General features: G+C 40.0%; 2 protein-coding genes and 1 long non-coding RNA gene across 6 annotated transcripts; 1 reads left to right on the top strand and 2 right to left on the bottom strand.

Moving 5' to 3' along the window:
• The first annotated feature begins 351 nt into the window (after nucleotides 1–351).
• Nucleotides 352–9,152, top strand: LOC129601159 (G-protein coupled receptor dmsr-1-like). 4 transcript variants are annotated; one of them, XM_055499912.1, is made up of 9 exons: nucleotides 373–637; nucleotides 4,721–4,836; nucleotides 4,926–5,016; nucleotides 5,420–5,565; nucleotides 5,716–6,794; nucleotides 7,122–7,143; nucleotides 7,239–7,408; nucleotides 7,825–8,511; nucleotides 8,695–9,152. In XM_055499912.1, exons 5-8 carry the CDS (start codon nucleotides 6,028–6,030, stop codon nucleotides 8,462–8,464), a joined length of 1,599 nt encoding a protein of 532 aa, XP_055355887.1. In that variant the 5' UTR covers nucleotides 373–637; nucleotides 4,721–4,836; nucleotides 4,926–5,016; nucleotides 5,420–5,565; nucleotides 5,716–6,027; the 3' UTR covers nucleotides 8,465–8,511; nucleotides 8,695–9,152. The 4 variants fall into 4 exon arrangements, with proteins under 4 accessions (XP_055355879.1, XP_055355887.1, XP_055355871.1 ...); XM_055499904.1 differs by having other exon boundaries at nucleotides 352–428; nucleotides 502–556; nucleotides 4,721–5,565; XM_055499896.1 differs by having other exon boundaries at nucleotides 4,721–5,565.
• Nucleotides 2,358–4,359, bottom strand: LOC129601187 (uncharacterized). Its single transcript, XR_008692194.1, has 3 exons — nucleotides 3,879–4,359; nucleotides 3,017–3,582; nucleotides 2,358–2,442 (listed from the first exon to the last, which is right to left on the bottom strand). It is a non-coding gene; the product is annotated as an uncharacterized LOC129601187 (long non-coding RNA).
• Nucleotides 9,153–12,793: 3,641 nt separating the features above from the next.
• On the bottom strand, nucleotides 12,794–19,747 carry LOC129602697 (atrial natriuretic peptide receptor 1-like). The gene is made up of 22 exons (XM_055501802.1): nucleotides 19,682–19,747; nucleotides 19,064–19,228; nucleotides 18,881–18,919; nucleotides 18,771–18,795; nucleotides 18,386–18,687; nucleotides 18,232–18,275; nucleotides 18,110–18,145; nucleotides 17,716–17,802; nucleotides 17,451–17,603; nucleotides 17,324–17,374; nucleotides 17,019–17,195; nucleotides 16,709–16,862; nucleotides 16,364–16,436; nucleotides 16,151–16,244; nucleotides 15,829–15,972; nucleotides 15,476–15,646; nucleotides 14,758–15,347; nucleotides 14,137–14,356; nucleotides 13,882–14,020; nucleotides 13,744–13,792; nucleotides 13,271–13,421; nucleotides 12,794–13,172 (listed from the first exon to the last, which is right to left on the bottom strand). The coding sequence occupies exons 2-22, from the start codon at nucleotides 19,158–19,160 to the stop codon at nucleotides 13,089–13,091; spliced, it is 2,880 nt and encodes a 959-aa protein (XP_055357777.1). The 5' UTR covers nucleotides 19,161–19,228; nucleotides 19,682–19,747; the 3' UTR covers nucleotides 12,794–13,088.
• Between the last annotated feature and the right edge of the window lie 1,032 nt (nucleotides 19,748–20,779).

Raw genomic sequence — 20,779 nt, 5'->3', positions numbered from 1 at the left:
AAAGTTCAGAAAACGAAGTCGCGTGGCAGTATGATTCGAAAATTAACACGGTAAAACGGCACGTTGTCGGCTTGCCGGCGCTTTGCTCTAATAAGTATACCGTAAGTTGGCAGTTGAAACTGAAACAAATGTTGTTCTACTCATCAACAGCAGAACAAATGACAGGTAGTTGACACTACCGGTAAGTAGTCGTTGTGTTCTTTGTGGAATCCAGTTTCTGATCGGGGTCTATGGACAGCGGAAGTCGCTCCCAATTGTAAATGTTACAAAACCGGAATTTGGACATCTATCCTTGAATAAATATTCAGGTGCTATAGCGATAGAGCCAACTGTAATGGATGATGCATGTGTGCCAGTACTGAGCATAATAATGTCAGTTCAAAGTGGATTAAGCTTTCTCCAATGTGATTCTGCATTCTGTGACGACCGTAATTCATAACTGGAGCATTAATAACTCATAAATTGATTAGCATATTTTACTCGAGAGCGCAAATCTTGCAGGAAACTATTTCACATAATGACGATGTGTGTAATGCGTGCCATTAACTTGCATACGGTATGTGCGCCCATTATGAAAGATTTTGCATTTGTCAAAATCCTTTAATGCATCACTTTCTCTGATGAATGAACGAATACGGTAAGTAAACATTGCTTCACATATGCGAATTGCACTACCCAGCACATACATAATAATTTATTAGCTAGGTTAATAGTATCCTTGATACCCCTTAAAGCACATTCTCATCTAATATCTTGCGATATATGTGATAATAAGCAGCGGGCTGCCATTTTCAAAGAGGGTTAGGTTAACCAGGATGCTTTGCAGTTTTTTGAAAACTTCTTGTGCAACTTAAAGGCAGTTGCCGCTGCACACTTTTATATCAGCAATCAACCTGCATTTGTCTAATAATGCATATATTTAACTGGGTTTAAAATTTACTGTTTACTGTTTAGTGGTGTGGATTCAACACACATGCTGTTTGTGTACAATCTAAGGCGGCCATTTTTACATAAAGTGACCTACACCATTTATTTTTTCTGTAGTTGCGAAATCGGAAATGATTTATAATGCGAGTATGAAAGTACTGTGCGAGTACAATATGATAGCCAGACAGAAGCTTACGAAATATGCATTAGTACTTTAGGTATACAGGGCACAAACTGTTCGCAGCATCTTCATGCTTATACCTTGCTTACGGTTGGATTACACATTGATAAAGTGCGCGATAGCCCGCAATGCGGGTAACAATTGCAGGCAGTGAAAGGCGCTTATTCAATAATATTTCTTGTAAGTATTCATAAGCTTTACGGGGTGCACAACCTGGGCGTTCAAATGGGAAGCGCTGGATCAGCTTGATTAAGGTTGATTTATTCGAATTGTGCTGCCAGTAGTCAGCAGTCATCGTAGCGTAACATATATAGTATCTATTCGAGGTCTGCAAGCGGAAGCCGAAGCGGGAGACTAATTTCCGGCTTGTTAGCAGATCCGACCGGTCGCCAATCAGTGTCTTGTAATTAGCATTGTCTGCCCGTGTTCCTGCTGCTCCTTCATGTAACTCCGGATGCCGACATATATGCCCACTTGGAGCGATATACTGTATGAGGTGTTTATGCTTATCAAACCTGTAGGGCGCGTAGAAGATACAGCAACGTTTGATCGGCCTTTCACCTTTACAACGTTTTGTTTGGGCTACTCTTTAAGCGCTTGGACGCGATATTTTTTGCGCTAAAGAAGAACTTTGACTCTTCCGTTACATAAGATTTTATAAGTGGTACCAGCTGCTATGTGAAAAAAATTCTTTCAAACCAAGCAACTTTTTAAATGTATGTTAGATAGCGCCAAAAACGTACGTACCGGTATCTGCATATACAGACATTATGTCTGTGCGCTCTGGATTAAATAGCTCGTTTACTTTTTGCTAATGTTCCATTCAAAGCAAGTGTAAAACTGAAAATAAAAATCAAAATAGGCAAGGTAAAATATAAGTGATCTGCTTTAGAAAACCTGCTTAGACGTGTAGGAACATATGTTTTACCCTAGCAGAATTACTGGCGCTTATACCCTAATTAATACCCTCAAATTCTTCATTTGATTGGTATCATTGAGCGAAGCTCGCTGTATACATATTGAGAGATTAAAGTTAATACTTGTACTGCTGCATTGACTACACAATATCGATATTTATTATGCTCTGTTGACCTTTTCTTGCCACGGCACATTCCCTGTGCAGACACAATATTTATGTTATGCAATATACTGCAAGAGAACAATCACGGTCGTTTCAGACATAAACTACTGTTGACAGTTGCAAATTTATACGCAAAATGAAAATTTATAGAAACACTTTATCCAAGATCCGGTCAGTTTTTTATACGTCGATGCGGTGCAAAAAGTGCGCTTCCGTTTGCTTGAAATATTTATGTAGTCGCATCCATAGGTCCCTAGAAGTACCCAGAAGTATAATGAATTTAATGCAAGTATAATGAATTTCGTGTAAGTAATTCGACGCCTGTCTGTGAGTACGCACAGGATGGTGTCTGCGCCATATTGACTGAACATCCTAAACCAAATAGGAACTTGGTAATAGCGAGCCAGTTTGTAGCGTGTTAACATTATCCCGTGTGCTCTCTGCCAGGTCGAGCGATACCAGCAGGGCGTGTTTTTTGTATTCCATTGGGAATTGAAATTATTCCAGTCAACATCGTCCTACAAGCTTGATCTTATTGATAGATTTTATAGACTCTCGTCAGTATAAGCACATAAGGAAGCGAATGGTATATTATCCGCCGGATCGCCACAGATTATCGGCGCCTTTGCGCAAGAGTCATGTTATTCTGCTGTCAGCACATGCGTATTTACATGCAACCAATGATTGCGCAAATTATTCTCCAGTAAAGCGTTTATATTTTTTTTAAATAAATGGTTGTCAAGAATGTCCTTTTTGAATATTCCAGATAAATGTAATTTACATATCTACTGCAGTACGGTACTAGTGTTCAACACTTGCCGATTTACCTTTCCAAGTCAAAAGTTTTCAACAGAAGGTCTTGCGCACTACAGTAACTGCAAGTTTATTCTGAGCAGTTTTTAATATCCGTTGTGGACTTGATTGATACCGTCTCCCATACAGCGTCAACTTTCATAAACACGGAGTGCTTCTTGGTTTGTTTCTTAACTCCACCGTCAGTATGCTAGGCGGTAGTCATTGAGTTTCCACGTAAACAGGCCGGGTTGCGTAAATCTCCCTAATTTAACGATGCGAGTTAGTCGTGACGATCCCAAATGCTGCCGGCGGGTAAGATCCTGGTCCGGAGGAAGAGTGTACAATAGACCGTTTGCTTCGAATTAACTCTTAACAATATAGGCAAATCACAAAACGGCATCGTCAGCACTTAAAACTTTCCTAGTTAAAAGTTGGCTCTCGTCGGCGCACTGTGACGGCAGCGTTACTTCCGCAACGTCGCACAAAAAAGAAGATTATTTGTCGCTTTGTGAGCTCTCAATAATTCCAGTTATTTTGCTGGAAGCATTCGTCGCGGACGTCTATTGCCGGTGTTAATAATCCCGTGGACGAAAAGACACTGTAAAAATCCATAAAAATTGCCTGTACCACCGCGATGTTAAATTAAGATAACGGCATGTAGATACAAGTAATTTAGTTTGATGGAACATGGTACAACCGTGCGCTATACGGCCGGCTGAAGCGGGCGCGCGAAGAGCGCAATACAGCTGGGAGAAAAATCCCGGCAATTGTTTGTGAGAGATGTTATCGCCAACCGGAAACGCACTGACAGCCACTATTTCTCTTGGCTTTGATAGAGCTGTTGCGTGTGTGTATAGGGAAGTGCGGTACAGTATGGGATAGCGCACTTTTTACCTGACAGTGATGGATAGACGCGCGCTGTGATGAAGTTGTGCAGTTCAACATCCAAGATTCATCCGAGCATTACCGCCGTCACCCGGGGTCCTTTTTTGCTGGTCTGTAAGAGGGCCAGTGCGCGCGGAAAAATACAAGAACATTAAGGTCGGGCCTCTCATGCCGGGGCAGGCGGCTGGAAAACTTTCTGCCACATTGCACAATTATATATGCACACATACAAACGCCAAACGATGTCCGCGGGAGAATTGTGGCAAGTTTGGCTAATTGATAAACACCCGCGTACAGGGGTACACTGCCCGCATCACAACCTGGGGCAAATTCGCCCATGCAAAAGTTAAACAACACTGATTGGACATGGAGGTACGATGGAATAAAATGGGCAGACGGAGAAGGCCTTAGATTAGTTGGGAGGTGTCAGAACATGCAGTAAAATATCAGGTTAAGCCCCGCTCGTTAACCGGCAGATTCCCCGCGCGCTCGCTCGCTTCAACTAGAAAAGGAAGTTCAATTCCATGCGCGCGCTCACCCGCAAATCACTGTCCTCGACAATCAGTCCCGAGCCGTGCTCTCTATGTGCTTAGAAAACTACTCGTTCCTCATTAACTGCTCCTTACAGTTATTACACTCGTCACGGTTATATCCTGGGAAAATTGCTACTGTTACAGTCGCAGTGTGTGCGCCCAACTCGACTCCCCCTTTTTCACTTAAATAAACCTTAGCGGACATTTTGATCTTGCGCGCGTGTGTCTACGTGTGTATGTGTAATAATTCAATTATCGTAAATGGATTTGTGCTGTATATTTTGGGGGTAATCTGTGATAAATATGTTTTGTCATTAGAATGATATATCGTCAGCCGGCCGCATACCAGTCCGAGACAAGAGGATTAGCCGCATAATTGCCCGGGATCATCCTGTGAATTCCCTGGGATCGTACAGACTGCGCGCACCCCGCTGGTATTATGCTCATTAATGACCGGCATACGGAGCATATAGCGTCTTATGTATTTTGCCGCTAACTTGTTTGCTGGCTGCGTATCCCACAGGAGCTGACCTACGATTTGCTGCACTTCTCCTTTGCTCTCGCTGGATTTGCCGGTATTGTATTCCCGTGCAACAGCACGCTGCCAATTGTATGTGAGTTAGGCCCGATCACGTTGTTTTTTTAGTCAAAACTCTTATCGAAAAGTAGTACTGTATTAATGGTCAGAAGAGTACCTCAACCTTCATACTTCCACGATTTTGTCAGTACATTTTAACAACATTGACTAGTGATTTTGTCAGTGCAATGGGGGCTTTCGAGGCTGGCCAAGTACTGTTGATGTGCGGGTTCGATCATTCGATTACTATTACAGATTTCAAGGTTGTAACGTTGTAGCGACAGCGTCTCGGTTAGAGAACTTAATGCGCCCGCATTTCGGCTTTAAGCGGCCTGTATATTATTCCGATTAGCACTAATGCGCATTAACGTCGCTGGCGGTGTAAAGTACCAGTCGCTCGAGAAATCTTTTGGTCTCATCCACCCGGCTTCTTCTTACAGGATGATTGTAGTTTAAAGTAGTATTCAAGTGGACAACAACTATCGCATTCTGACTTGACTAATCTTCGTCTATCGGGAAAGCGGTCGGATAACTGATGGGAGAAACGAATAAGTTGTGACCAGGCTGCAACACTAAGATTTTCATCGTAAGGAAAACTTTTAAAGAATCGTGCCCTTGCAGCGCACACATGCACAATACACACACTGACTTGACGGATTGTTATTGCACTTTGTAGTTCGGTGATGATGATGATACTTTATATGTGATATACTTTGACTGGAGATTTGTCAAATAGGGAGTGGATTGTGCTGTGCTGCTGCTGTTGTTGGTGTGTGTGGGGCCAGTGATCTGACAGGCCAAAGAACATTTATTGGATAACATGCCGGGAAAACTGGAATGCTGATGCCCATCCATTTCCATCCATTGCTGGCGGGCTATTCAAGTGGTTAAGTGGCGTACGTACCGGAAAGAAGTAACTGTACCGGGCCGGGACGTCTGCGTGTTGTGTGAGCCAGTGAGCAGAGCGGGTATACACAGTGTTGACTGTGTTAAGGGTTAATATATACAGTACCGCGACAAGGAAACACAAGAGAGCCCTATCGCCAATATGAACTATAAGCCGACAGCCGCCGAGGAAAATCATTTGTTAGGCACCGAGCTACTGCTGGCCAAATTTCTCCATTCGCGTCTGTGGGAAAGCTGGAATGGCACAAGTAGTCCTGCCGAGTTGTGGGATTCCGAAGAGATGATGATGCTGATCAATCAGACCATCCTCGGTCCCGGTTTGGCCGGCTATGGTGATACAGGAACAGCTTCCGGTAGTGCTGTTACAGATGGTCTATTAATTTATGACACCAACACCGCCAATGGGACTAACGGCTCCACGGGGCCATTACCGTTTTATGGGGATTTTTTCTGGTCATTACACGGAGCCTACGTTCGCATTCACGGCTACCTGGCGCTGATTATCAGTGTCTTTGGCATTCTCTCCAATCTCATCAATATCGCCGTATTGACGCGCCGGTCCATGATTACTCCCACCAACGCCATTTTGACAGCACTGGCCATTGTGGATGTATTGGTGATGATGACCTATGTGCCGTTTGCCATACACCAGTACATATTGAAATTATCATTACCCATCGCCGAATGGAGGAGTTATTCATGGATGGCGTTTACCTTCTTTAATATACACTTTACTATCGTGTGCCATACGATATCCGTATGGCTAACAATTACACTGGCGGTGTTCCGGTACTTTGCTGTTACCTTCCCTAATAAGGTGGCAACTTATTGCTCAATGGAACGGGCTCTGATGGCGATAGCGGCTGCCTGGATATGCACCGCCATAATGTGCACGCCTTCATATCTGAGGTAATTTTGATTTTTAAAGAGGGATTTAAGTCGGCTGCGTCTGCGACATATATATGCTGATTATCGATAGATAATGTGATTATTACTTTTATATTGACGCGTATATACATAAACACTGAAGTTATAACGGCTGTCAAGCATTTACACTCGCATGTTCTCAATAATCAATTGCGGCTGTCTAATACAATTTGATTAAAGGCTCCATATATGTATTCTTAGCACGCTATTATATGTACCGAGTCGGGAAACGAAAACATCAACATGATTTCTGCAGCTGCATAAATACAGTATATGCTGGCCTTTCAAAAGGTTTCTTCTTCCTTTTAGTGTACAAGTTGGGGTCGTTGAGGTATGTTGCACTTTATAATCCTTTATTTTTATCAGCCTGATTTCTGTTCCTGTCTACATATATGATCCTTGATTTTTTCATTCACAATTTTTTAGGATACTGAGCTATTAGAGCACATGTACCAGACCGGTTATAATGTAACGATGTACCGCATTGACGAATCGGATCTTTCATTAAAAAATGGCCACATTCCGAGGATTATCTCATTTTACGCATTTTCCGTTCTGGCCAAACTAGTACCATGTTTCGTCCTGACCTACCTCAGGTAAAAGATCATTGCAGTAGGCTTTTAGCACAATGATGAAGGCTTTAAAAATTTTCACACGTTACAAAGTACTGCTGTTGTGCAATAACTTTTGTTCATATTATAACGTATTGATTACCAGTATACATCATTATTTTTCTTATTATAAAAATCGTATGAGACATTCAGCAGGTGTGAAAATATACAATGAGTAATGGCGCATTGTTTTCAAAACTAAAGAGCTATAAACATGACGGGAAGTGTGCACAAAGATGTATAAGCCTGATTAATTTATGCCCATTGTAAAGACATACACTGGTATCACTTAGATGTACGTACGTCAAATGTGGGAAGCTGAATTATGCCTGTATAAGTGTGCATAAAACACTGTCTAGGAAGTTTTTCGACAAGTACATGTATTACCATAATATTATTAGCATTCGCTTGGTCCAAGCATTGATCCAAGCCGAACAACGTCGCTTTCAACTGAAAAACCCCAACGGAGTACAGCAGCCCCGGCGTCCCACGATCCCCTCGGCTCCGTCATCGGCCAATGGACCAAATTGCGTGGCCAACCCCACGGAGACGACACGTTTTTTAGCCCCGCCCCCAGCGAAACCTGTTGTCCAGCATGGTCCTCAGGGAGGCGGCCGGCCAGCTGGCCGAGATCGTACAACGCGAATGTTATTAGCAATATTGGTGTTCTTCCTAATAACCGAATTTCCTTCGGGATTAGTGGCGCTGCTTAGCTGTTTTTCCGTGGACTTTTTCGGCAACGTCTACGTACCACTTGGCGATCTAATGGATATTCTGGCATTGATAAATAGTTCCGTCAATTTTATCCTGTACTGTTCCATGAGCCGGCAGTTCCGCAAGACATTCTGTCATATGTTTGTGCCTAAGGTCATTACACAGCGCTGGAAGAAATGGAAGGCACAGCGCGGCGGTGTTAACCGGTTGGAAAGTACGGGTTATACAATGACAGAGAGAACTTTTACATACTTTCCCGTGACCAAATCGGATGAACGAAGGGGATCCTTTGCCACGGTTATCGAATCCGATATGGGACGGTTATAAAAATTTTGTACATTCTTCAGCGTGGACCAATCCTGCTAACAAATGCGGTAAGCACCATTCGGAATGCTGTAGGAAATTTTTAAACTCATTTTATTGAAACAAATTCTCTCGTCTTAGCATTCATTTATTATAAACAGTGAATTAATTTTTGATATTCTTGTTCCTTGTTTAAATTTTACTTGTACTTCGCCCCTTTCTTCATGAAAGCTATCAATATTTTTATCTGACAGCTTCAAAGAAAATGGACGCACTGAAAAATTGCGAAAGTCACTATTTACTCCCATCGAGCAATTGTTCATCCGCCAACACTTACAAAGCAATACAGCCGCGGTTCTGGATAAAGTTACTTTCATGGCGCCAGTCTATAGCTTCTAGTGTCGCTTCCGCTTTTTTGTCAAATTTCAAATTGTTCAATGCCTTGCAGGCATTACACGCTACTTGTTGGTTTAATATTGTGATCAAAATTGTATATGAAATCTCCCGTGTGACCTCTTCAAGTCTCACTCGGGTGTTTTGTTGCAAATGTTAGGAGACGATATATATATATAACGACGAATTAGCTGTGTATAAATTATGAGTGTTAATATTGCTCGCGATCAAAAGAATGCATTATCCATGTTCTGGGATGTGGCCGGCATATGCTGTGGTTCACATCTTTGTGAGCAGACAGACGGAGATTAAATAAACTCTACATCCACAAAAAATTTGTATCAGCTACGTAATACTATCTGTGGTCCAGAGACAGCACGCCCGACAGAAATGCAAATGCACTTGTAAATTGATTCGGCTGCAAAGATATCTGTGGCCGGATGAAGCCGCTGCTGCTGTTTAATGTGTTGATTTAACATAAGATTTTATGAAGCACAACACTCAGAAGTTTAGGTGTAACAAATTTACATTTATAAATGCGATACGCCTAGGCAATTTCCAGTATGCACTTTGGCTGTTGACACAAAATAATGGACATATTTGCCGATTTAGTGAAAACCGATCCGCTCTCTAGCTCCTGAAGTTACAGCTGATGATCAGGTTTTGACTCGTATGACAGTATAAAAGCTATGTTTGCTTTTCTTTAAGTCTCTTCTGTATAAACTTACACAACTTCTAAGGAGCTAAATTTTTTTTAAAAATAACAAAGCACAAAAATGATTATACGTAAATTAAAGTTTGCGTACAGAATGCATTTCTTGCTAAGTATTGTACAATCCAACTGCTTCTCTGTTTGAACAGTATTACAGTATACTATTTACAGAAGTTAGAAGATTTTAAAACTTCACTAAATGAACTGCATTTACATTTGTACGCGCTCGCTTGCAGATTGCTTACTACTGTAATTTGTGAATGACCTTCCAATTCATTTCACAGTGTATTTTTGTAATGGTGACAGGGCGGAAGCACGCAATCCAGTTATTAGTTTTTTCTTAAATTTAGTACGCCATTGAGCAATGGTCGATCTAATAGTAGTATTTCTTGACAACAAAATTTCTTTAATAAATCTTTTTTTTAAAAAAAAACATGCACACAAGGACGCCAGTAAATTTGCGGATACTAATTACGCATAAAAAGCTGCTTAAAAAATGAAGCCTATCACTCCGTCCGATCAGGACATCCTCCGAGGGTTATAGAGTTAGACTGATGATTAGCACGAGAATGGTTAAATCCATTTCCATATCAGTAAAAAGCGTACATCGGAAAGAGACTGATTTGGGGAGGGAAACTTTAGCCTAATTCGGCTTACTATGGCGTAATCCCATACGCTACTGGGCACAAGAGTCCCGACCAACAACAACCGACACGGGACACGGCGTATTTATGCATGTTTTCATAGCACGGGAGCATGCATATATACACACACACACCCTTACACACTGCACAACACTCGTGACATCATGGTGTCCTGACTGGATTCTCGAGTTAGGGAAGATCGATGTTCAACCAAATGAAAATGAATTAATCCATCGAAACCCATGCATTAATTCGTTTATTCGATTGTATGGCAGTGGTAAGGGTTCATGCCTTTTTAAAGATGTTGCCGACCCCGTGTAGCACCGTACATTGCGTGCCACGCATAACACATTTTTACATCACACACCGTGCCGAACATCCTCCTCAAATGGTGTTTGTATAATAAATGGTATATATTGCGTATACGGTCAGAGTGAACTGTGGAAACATTTATTTAAAGATTTATTGCTATCCAATTATCTGAATTTTACAGGCGTTAACGCTCGTAATAAAGTTGTTAGAGCAAATCTGATTATGCCGCACAATTGAATGCTGATGGGTTTTCTAGCACACTGCTCGAAATTACTTACAAGAATGCCACACATCTATATAATGATAAACACCGTAAAACACGTACCATTTTAGTAATCATGTAACAATATTCGTAAGAAGAGGAAAACATGGGAAATGTCTGCTTTGATGCATCAACCAAAAACGTGTAATTTTAATTTTTGAGTAATGGCCGGTTATTACAGGCAGTTAGGAATAGCATACCAGTTACAATTTATTCCATAAATAAATGCATATACATCTCATTCATGGTTCATATTATCGCTAGAAGTAGCTCAAATGCCTACAGCGAGCATTTATTTACACCATGCATATAATTGCCGCAAAATTCAATGTAACCGTAATGCAAATGCGAAGCTGATTGTTGTTATTTTTATTCGAGAGGCCATTCTTTGCGAAGTGATGCCGCACTGTCATTTTCCAGGCTGTTAGATTTTAATGGGTCGCACAAACATAGGTCAGAAATGCGATGACATCAGAACTACGTATGCAAATACCCCAATAATTCATGGGTTAGCATAAACAAAACAGGCGAACAAACAGTAGGTTAGCATAAGTATAATAACTAAAATATGAAGGCTCCGGTATATTTACTCACTAAAAACGAAAAATGTTTGTGTTTTCTTTGCGACGAGAAATTTCGATGTGAACAGCGGAATTTATGAAAACCTAGTTAAAAACACTTGCGTAAGCCGTAAAGTAGTTAATAATTTCAGTATACTTGCACAGTTTTAAATTAATCCTTTAATATTACATGTGGCTCGGCACGCCCCTCTAAAATTTAGAGTAAAAACTTAGAATCTCACCATAAACAATATGTAATAATCTACAGTATAGATAAACTTTTTCAACGTACTTCACATACATCAGTACTACTACAGCGCACCACTGCAACAGTCATACAAAAAGTTTATTAAAGTTTAATATGAAGTTTATTAAAGCTTGTGAAAAATGAAGTTTATGAAGCTTTAATATGAAGTTTATTAAAGCTTGTGAAAAAATCTCGCAGTTCATTAATTATTTTGTCAACCCTTGTGAAGGTATTGTTGACAAATTATTACATGTGATTTTAGAACTATGCCGGACGAAGCTCGTGTAATAAACGGATAAGATTTGCGACTTGATAAGTCCTTTAAAGGGCTGTGTATGAGTCTCTTGAGAACTGGATGGCTCGTTGAGAGCGAATTGCTTCGGCACTCATACTACAACAGCTTCATGACTATTCTCGTGCTTTATTTAACTGGCAGTTCTCTACAGGGAAATACATCTGTAAAGACAATTAGCTTTTCTCCAGATTTGTTGTATGCATTTTTTATAACTCTGATGGCCGTGTTCTATGACGCTGCTGGGTTGTCGTAAAATGACACCATACAAATCTGGATTCATGGTGCACATTGACAGGAGATATATATTATACACGTAAATTTGACAGCTCAGCTAGCGCTGCAATGTTAACCGAAGAATAACGAGTTATTCAAAGTCATTGTATCAACAGGTATTCCAATAATACGGCAGGAAAAGTTACATTACTTACATATATATATATATTTTAAACATGCTCTACATATGCAATTGTAGGCGTAGCTACGATTACAACAAAAGCGTAAATAATTACAAATATCGAGTGCGCTGACTTGTGCAAGTATTGCTATCAGAGAGGTTATTAAGCGATCGAGAAAAACATCCTCGCTGTGAAAGACGGACGCAGTTGACCACAGTCCCACATAAGGGCAAACATATATATATGTATGCATTGTGCATCGTAGCACCTTGCAGGCTTGCACAGGCACTTACAAAGTGACAAACCGAAACTAATCCAACTACTGTTGCACCGTAAAAATCAAACACAATCAAACGTACTTTCTTACAAGCATTTCCTTGCAACTGCTGACCTATCACTTGCCGACAAGTTATCATTCTGCAGCAGCCTATTCGATCACTGCATGCGGCGCGTAAAACTCCCTGTACGACGCTGGAACTGCACCTTTAATAATGCTCCGATAATATACCGGTAAAAGTAGCCTCTCTCAGATTTTATATATATGATCATAAGCCTGAGCAGAAAATTCAGAACACAACAAAATGGGCAATAGCATTAAAAATGTTATACAGTACATAATTATAGGGATAATTCTATGGTTTCCAGGTACAAGGCGCCAGACGGTAGCATATACGTCAAGAATTAAGTGAGTGAACATTAAGTGAGTAACCCGTAAGGCTGCCTTCAGATTCGATGCTTCGTTACTCGGCCACATCGTCATCTTATTTCTAAATCTGCCATTCATAAACAAAAATTTAAAAAAGGCTGGAGTTTCCACTTGTTAATAATTTATTCCACTGCGGGTAGAAATTCGAGCGAAGTCAGGTCGCCAGGACTGTGTAGCAGCCAGTAGGTCAGTTTTCTCCCAGCACCCTAGGAAAAGTGGTTTCAATCAGTCTATAAGTATTGCACTGCACGGATTTGACTGAAAAACGATAACACGCAAGGAATCGTTTGGAATCAAAGCAAACCTTCAGTTCAGTTTCGCCCCTTAAAACGAATTTGAGACCAGATTTACGACCACTCAATTCCGTATAATTTTTTGTCTCTGAACTAAGATGTATTCTCGATGGCAATCCATGGGATGCCAGGCGAGACGCCAAATTTACCGTATCTCCAAACCTGTAACGACGTAATACCTCATTATTCGGAACTCGATTGTATGACCTTTTACCAGTTTGTTAATTTATGTGCACCTGAAAGAAGAGCCAAGACCAAATATACTGTACATAGTCTACCGCAACGAGAAACCGAAGACTTATTGTAGCATCGAAACTTGTTTATAGCATGTTTTCAGCATTTTGCGCACCAGATTCTCATATTGCAGTGGTAGTTCTGTTGGAGTAGAAGTATGACAAGTGTTCAATGGTACACTCTGATGCCGCCTTAACTTTGTAATACACGTATGTTTTGGAATTACGCGTAATAAAGCTGTACAACTTACAAACAGTATCGAGGGCATTTGCTTCCAACGACGCCAGCCGCGCATGCTCCTGTAACCAATTGCAATTTGATTAGTAATCTATGTCTATGTTTAAAATAAAGTACGAAAAACTGGACGATTTGCTAAATTCTGCATTACCGGAATGAATTCCGATCTTCATGTGGATGTCTTGCCCATTCGATACCCGTGAGTAAAAAGTACGCATTAACAAAACGGCATAAGAACAAATTTCTGTGGCATGCTGATTTCCATTTGGCTCCGGCAAGCCGCTGGCTACCTGAACACAAAAATTGTGATTTCAGATATCAAAACAAAAGTTACGATGTGGTCCCTTGAACAGAATCCAGCATTTAAATAATTTTCATGCACTGACCATCGGTCAGTTGTACAAACCATATAGCTATCGCTAATTGTTTCGACCTTGTATGCATCAAAACCGCTCAGACAGCTATCGAACGTGGAAAAGACGGTGTTTAGCAGTTGGACGACGAAAAATGGAGTCTGGACTGCAAGTAGCTCCACAAATCCTACTAAAGAGCTGAAACATATTGTCACTCCATAATATATCTGTGGTTGGACTTGGTGTCCTGCGATCAACTGGTTGACAATGGATCTGCATAAAAACATATACCGTAAACGTACGTATTTCATTGAATTGGTTGATTATTGCCAGCAATTTGATGGAACTTTCCTATAGTTAGCCAAAGTTTTATTCGAACATTACACAGTTTTAAAACCTTTATTGGAACTCCAAAGTAACTTTAAAATTTTTGGTTTTTATGTTTGTTGGTAAAATCAATACAATGTTTTTATAAATTGCCAGTGTTATCATATACGAAAGTTTTAAAAGTTAACTGCTCGATTGTAAAATGCTTGACAGCTCAAATGCTATACAGAAATCAATTTTTTCAACGATTTTTTCTATTTATAAAAATATATATTTTAAGCTTGTCTCCAGTTAATCTTCAAAAATTATTTTGTGCCAGTTGATTTCATCAGCTCTTTAACACACACCTGGGCAGCATTTGCAATAATAATTGGTGGCATAACTCCTTTTCTTTCTGAAGCGCCACTGTTCGTTCATGTACAATGGTTTCCAGTTTATTAGCATAAATTTCCATTCTCCTTAGCAGATAATCCATTATTAAATCATTCTTGGAATTGGTTATACTCTGGAATTCTTTCTGCACGGCATTAATTTGTGGCCGCTCATGTGGCGGTGACCTTTTGCACAAGTTAGCCAAACCTTTCACTGCATTTTCATTTATGTGTATATTATCCTCTGCATGAGCATCTTCCAAGAGATACTCCATAAAACAACCCACTGAATATATATCAGCGGAAGGATCTGCATATTTCCCTAGCATCCAGAGATGATATGGATATAACTTTACGTATTCAGCGAGCTCGGGAGCGATGAAGCCGGCGTCTGGGTCCGAAATACTGGTAACACTTTCTTTTTGTACCAGTTCTGGATAAATGACGATTTTGTGTAGTTCAAAATCAGTTAATTTTAACGTAAATACTGGCGTCATTAAACAGCAGGATAAAGAAATATGACCATGGTGATGGAACAAGGAAGAAGAATGTATAACTTTCAGTCCCTGCAAGACAAAAAGATTAAGTAATTTGTACTCATACGCGAGTCAGCATAATTAAGCAGCGTTACTGCTTCCAGAAACAATGTAAAAGTATGCATACGGAAGCCCAATATACGATTTCGCTTTAATACCTTTAATAAGTCACTGATAAATGATGTTCGAAAAGTCCAATCCAGATGAACGGTTTTTAAAATTTGCGCGACGTTTCCTTTGGGGAAATATTCGTGTACTATGGTAAGTTCGCTTTGATTGAGGCTGATTCCCAACATACGCACCAGGTTGTCGTACGCGAGCGTTTTCATCTATGAGTAAAATAAAGGTCACTACAACGTGGAATGAAAAGTAAATTACTGTCTACTGATAACTACCCGGACTCAAAAAGAGTAATTGTGGATATCTGCCGCAAAGCAATTTTACAAACAGTTCACGATTATTATATAATTTATATTGCACATTACAACCGTTTGGAAATGTCAAATTTCACCTTTTTCAGTGCGATCGCTTCAGCCGTAGAGGGGTACATTTTAGATGATATTTTAATTTTCTTCACATGCACTGGCAGATCCTTGTACCATAATATGGCATGGGAACGCGGTTTTTGAGATACGGCTATCCTAGTGGCACCATCCTGGTAACGAAAGAACACGTGATGGACATTCCACAAACTAGGCGGTTGAATCAACACTGTATGTTTAATATAAACATAAAATTTGAAATAGATGTCGTTATTGCAACAGTAACATTTACCCTAAATACGTTTTTCGGATATCGTCTCCAGGGATGTATTGTTTTTAATCATTACTTACATTCAGTTCCGTTTCATCACTGGATGTACGAAGTTCAACGGGATGAATTTTCCACCACTCGTCGTCACCGGCGGCGTTATATCTTCGAATCTGCCTAAACACAACCGCGACACAAAAAATTATTACTGCAAAATCGGCGACTATCACGCAACGGAAAGGAGCGAAAGAGAGCATTGCATCCGTAGGCATTTATGCATACTCCGATACTCGTACCACAAAAGCACCGCCAGGATCACGACGACAGGCACAATTGTGGACGGGATGGCGATCGTTTGGGATCCTTCGCCTACATAAGTAATAATAAAAGCGTTTACAAATTATTAAACGTTAATAATTAATAAGTTAATCAAGTGCTCACAAATAAAAGTATTTAGCGTAATAGTTGTTGGAATAATGCGATAAATACATTTAATAGAACCCGATTTTATTGCACTTTTTTCCACGCGTATTCAATAACATTCCTGAAGCCTTTACAATATACTCTGTGAATCGTCAACAAAAATGATCATTGTTTGAGGAATTTACAGTTGGATGTTAGGATTCAAGTGCCTGTCTTACGTCGACAGCTGAAATCGTTGTTGGATTTTGCGGCGTAGCCGCAGGGTGGTTCGTTTAAAGGAGGATTGTTGTCACTTGTTCCCCAGTCTATGGTTTTTATAAAGCTCAGTGCACTGGATGCTCCAGCCAGGTCCGAATCGTAAAAGATCGCTGGCTGCAAGGGTGTTATAGGCACAATGTTAATTGACTTGATGTGCACATTTTTCATTTACATGAAACAACAAACGATTACGATCGCAAGCGGCACTATTAGTAATTATAAGTAATTTAATCTAGTGTTATATGAACTGTGCCTAAATAATTGTTGTACTTCAAAATCATTCAGCTCCGCAACATAATCTTTGATGCAGATATCCGTAAGTCTGGTTCCGGTTTCATCAATATGAATGTTTTGGCCAGAGAAGGTGAACGTTCGATTAAGGAATCGGCTGCGTAGTGCGGCTCCATCCGAAGGATCCTCTCCGTTCAGAATAGTTTCATACAAAACCTTAACGTAGAGCAAAGCGTTCAACCCCATTTTTACGTGGCGATACCAGATGTAAATTACAAACTTGGTTTGGTCTCATTAGATTGCGAACTTGATTTAGCCACAAATCTCATCTTATTTATGCATACCTGACCATAAGCTTTGGTCCCAAAGTAGCCAGCCATGGCGATAGCACTGGGCTAAAAATATAATCTTCAGGTTTTGTCATGTTTAGTTTACTTTTCTCTGCAGTTTTAGGCTGTTAAATAAAATTACCTGATCATCTTCCGCTTCTGCTTCGTACAAGGCATTGTACTTCCTAATACCATGAAGTTTAATTTTGCGTTGGAGACTTTGTAAGGCGCTTTGTTGGTTTCTTCTTGTACAACTTGTTGATATTTGGAAAAGGCTTCTGTATGCTACAGCCTCCTGTGGTGATAAAGATACTTCATATAGAAGTACGGTAGTTGGAAATCTTCTAATACAGAGCTTTAAGCTTTCCAGCAAACTAAAAATCTGCCAAAGGTCATTAAATTTGCACCTCATTGGAAATGTTATTTCTTTCTTCGCGAGCTTTGAGAATCCCATAGCGTGGCTTATTGTCAAATGGAATCGTGGTCACATACACCTGTAATATAAGTGCAGCATACATTCTGTCATTTTTGGGTAACAGACTAAGTTTTCGCTAAGAAGTGGCAAACTTTTAACTGTAAATGGTAGTAACATAGAATAGTAATTTTTGACCTTCCATGTAATCGTCAAAGTTGGCTTGACTAATTGCGGAACTACTGCATTTCAATATAACAAGAAAGCCTTGGATTTCGGTAGCAAAATATGGGCTAAGTTCGTATATTGTGACACCACAGCTAGACCCGTTATTAGCTTTCATTTGGCAGAATTTAAACAACCGTATGGACTACGCAGTACGCACTTACGTATTCATTGGTCATGTTTAAGTGGTGCGCGGCGATCTAACAATCCCAAAGACATAGTCAAGTTAATATTAAGTTGCGCTGCATTCCAGTCCATGCAAAAAAAAACGATTTGATTGATGTACCATAAATGTGCGGATAACACTGGCGTGAAACCCGAGTACAACAACTAAAATAAAAATGGTACAATTAAAACCGACTTCTGCACCACATTAAATTCGAAGTTTTTGTAATGTTAATTCTCATGGACAACGTGGCGTTCGTTGATTACTGACTTACCTCGCGTTTGCAGTTTAATTTGCGCTAGTGTATCAGTGAAGCTGTAATTCTTTGAGGTATCGAAACTGTAATAGTACATTTTCATGTTCGGATATAATAAAGCGGCTTGACGCATATATTCGCCAACTTGGGAGTAAAAGACATTCTTGACGAAGGAATCGTATATCACAACAATATTGGTCCACGAGAATAACTGGAATAGATCCATGTGTGCTTGATAAAGTGCAGTAATATTCACAGGCGCAAATGATACGAGTGTTGGAAAAAACTGGACTTGTTTTTGGGTTGTATATGATACCGCTCTGTAAGGTCGTAAGATAACATCATTTTTAAAAAAGATTACAGAAATGCTTCAGTAAATTTCGACAGATTAAAAACAACTTACACCGGAAGTACTGGCACGTTCCATTCTGTAATGTTACAAATCCTTTCTGAATTTCTCACAGTTTTCGTTATTGCATGTATACTTAATGCATACATACACATTACTCTTACCTCGACCAAGTCGTCCAATTTCGATACCTTCTTCGCAACCTGAGAGCAACAAGTAAATGGAGTGCCTTATGTGCTTAAATAAGCGTTTGAAAGCAACATTTGTATCTGTAATCAGTGTAGCCTATTCACGCAAGTAATTCGGTAATCGGTACAAATAATAATGTAATTGCAGTAAACACACACCGTTTGGAAAAATGGCTAACGCTTCGGCGGATCCGTTTTTATTAAAGATATATTTAGCAACGAGATCCACGTTTGCAATAAGGTCATCACAAATCATCAAACTGCTGCTGGTGACAACTTCTGATCGAATGTCGAACCCATACTGTACGCTGAGCTCTTCTGCTGCTACTTCAAATCCAGGAGCACAATACGATAAGCCAGACAAAAAATTGCGATTCTGTGCCAAAAAGCTAACGATGCTCACGTTTAAGCAGCTACAATCCTGGAGTAAAACTGCTGCTATAACTGCCACAAAGGTTATGCAGCTACACATTGTGCAGGTACATTTACGGAGATAGTTGCACTGATGAATCTGATAGTTTTGCTACGTCCGCTGTAAAACAGGCCGCACATGCGTCGACAATGGGGTAACTCTTGCAAAGCATAGGATTGTGGTTTAACTGTTTACGGCCAACACTGAAATTTGATGCGCTGACTGTGGACAAACAGGGCAAAAAAGTGTTATGAGGAAGTTTTGATCTACATAAAAAGGATTGATGAAATTACTTCCGGGATTTCTTTTATTGTGCATCCTTAGCGTATGGCCCACGCAAAACGTTAATCCAAGCGTTACTGTACCTTCGTTGCCTTGAAGAATTGATGTTTTGCGGAGGCTTTTCGTTAAGACAGCAGGGAGCAAAATAATGAACCAGAGGTATAATAGGCTTTCCTAAACCCGCCATCTAGGTAATTGTGTAAAAGCCAAGGTATCATTTCATCCCAGTTAACAATGGTTCGGTGGGGATTATGTTACATGCTTTATAAGTTATTGTAAATTTATCTGTAGTACTAATACAATGACTTTTATGCTATATAAATATTGTGAAAGCGCCATTAAACGGTCTATCATAATCAAGTAAAATTTAAAATACATAGATGCTCCTAAATTCTGTTTGGTAGCGAATTTTATTGTGCAACAAAAGATGATTGTGAGCAATTACAAAAAGTCTATATTCTGCTCGTACTCTGCCGTAAACTGTTTTAAATCAAGGTTCAAATTTGCACGTACTGTGGATTAGAAATTTTTACAATTTCTCTTGATAAAATTAATGAAATTGTGCACCGATATTCTAAATAGGTAGACATAATTTATTCGTTCCTTGTTTATTTTCCTTAATGCATTTTTCTTTGTTTATATTGCTTGATGATCTAAAAAATCGAAAGGTCAAAATAGCTTAGCTTTCTGACCGAGTGATTGTCAAGCGGTTGTCGACACTGCACCTGTGTAGCTCGTAGCGCAATTTTTTGAAGTGAAGTTTCCTGCTAATATGTACAACACATTTGCTCTTTCTCGTTTAGGCGTGCGAAAAAACGAATGACCAATTTGACGCTGGGTTATCTCGCATCGCCCCAAAATCAAAAATTTATCAAGGAGGACGCAGAGTAAAAATTGTACGATCAGTGGAAGTAACTGTGCATATACTGTACCTTTATAGCATTTATTGCACAATCGAAAACGCAAGATGGGGATGGACCGCGAAGCACGAGCCGAAGTAGAAAACCCTTGTTGAGCCTCTCGATGTATGGCATTCTAAATGAGAGACACTCAAAATCTACGGTACTTCAGTTGGTTTAAGTTGCCAGTTAGCACAAAATACCTTGACGCCGGAATACTTTTCTTTCCGATGTTATCATGCTGTTTCTACGCCCAAGCAAGCACAAACCTCTGCACAAAAA

This window comes from Paramacrobiotus metropolitanus, unplaced genomic scaffold, assembly GCF_019649055.1.
Source record: "Paramacrobiotus metropolitanus isolate TYO unplaced genomic scaffold, Prichtersi_v1.0 Parri_scaffold0000004, whole genome shotgun sequence".
NCBI lineage: Eukaryota > Metazoa > Tardigrada > Eutardigrada > Parachela > Macrobiotidae > Paramacrobiotus > Paramacrobiotus metropolitanus.
The sequence above is the reverse complement of the archived record's forward strand: the minus strand, read 5'-3'. Positions and strand labels throughout refer to the sequence as shown.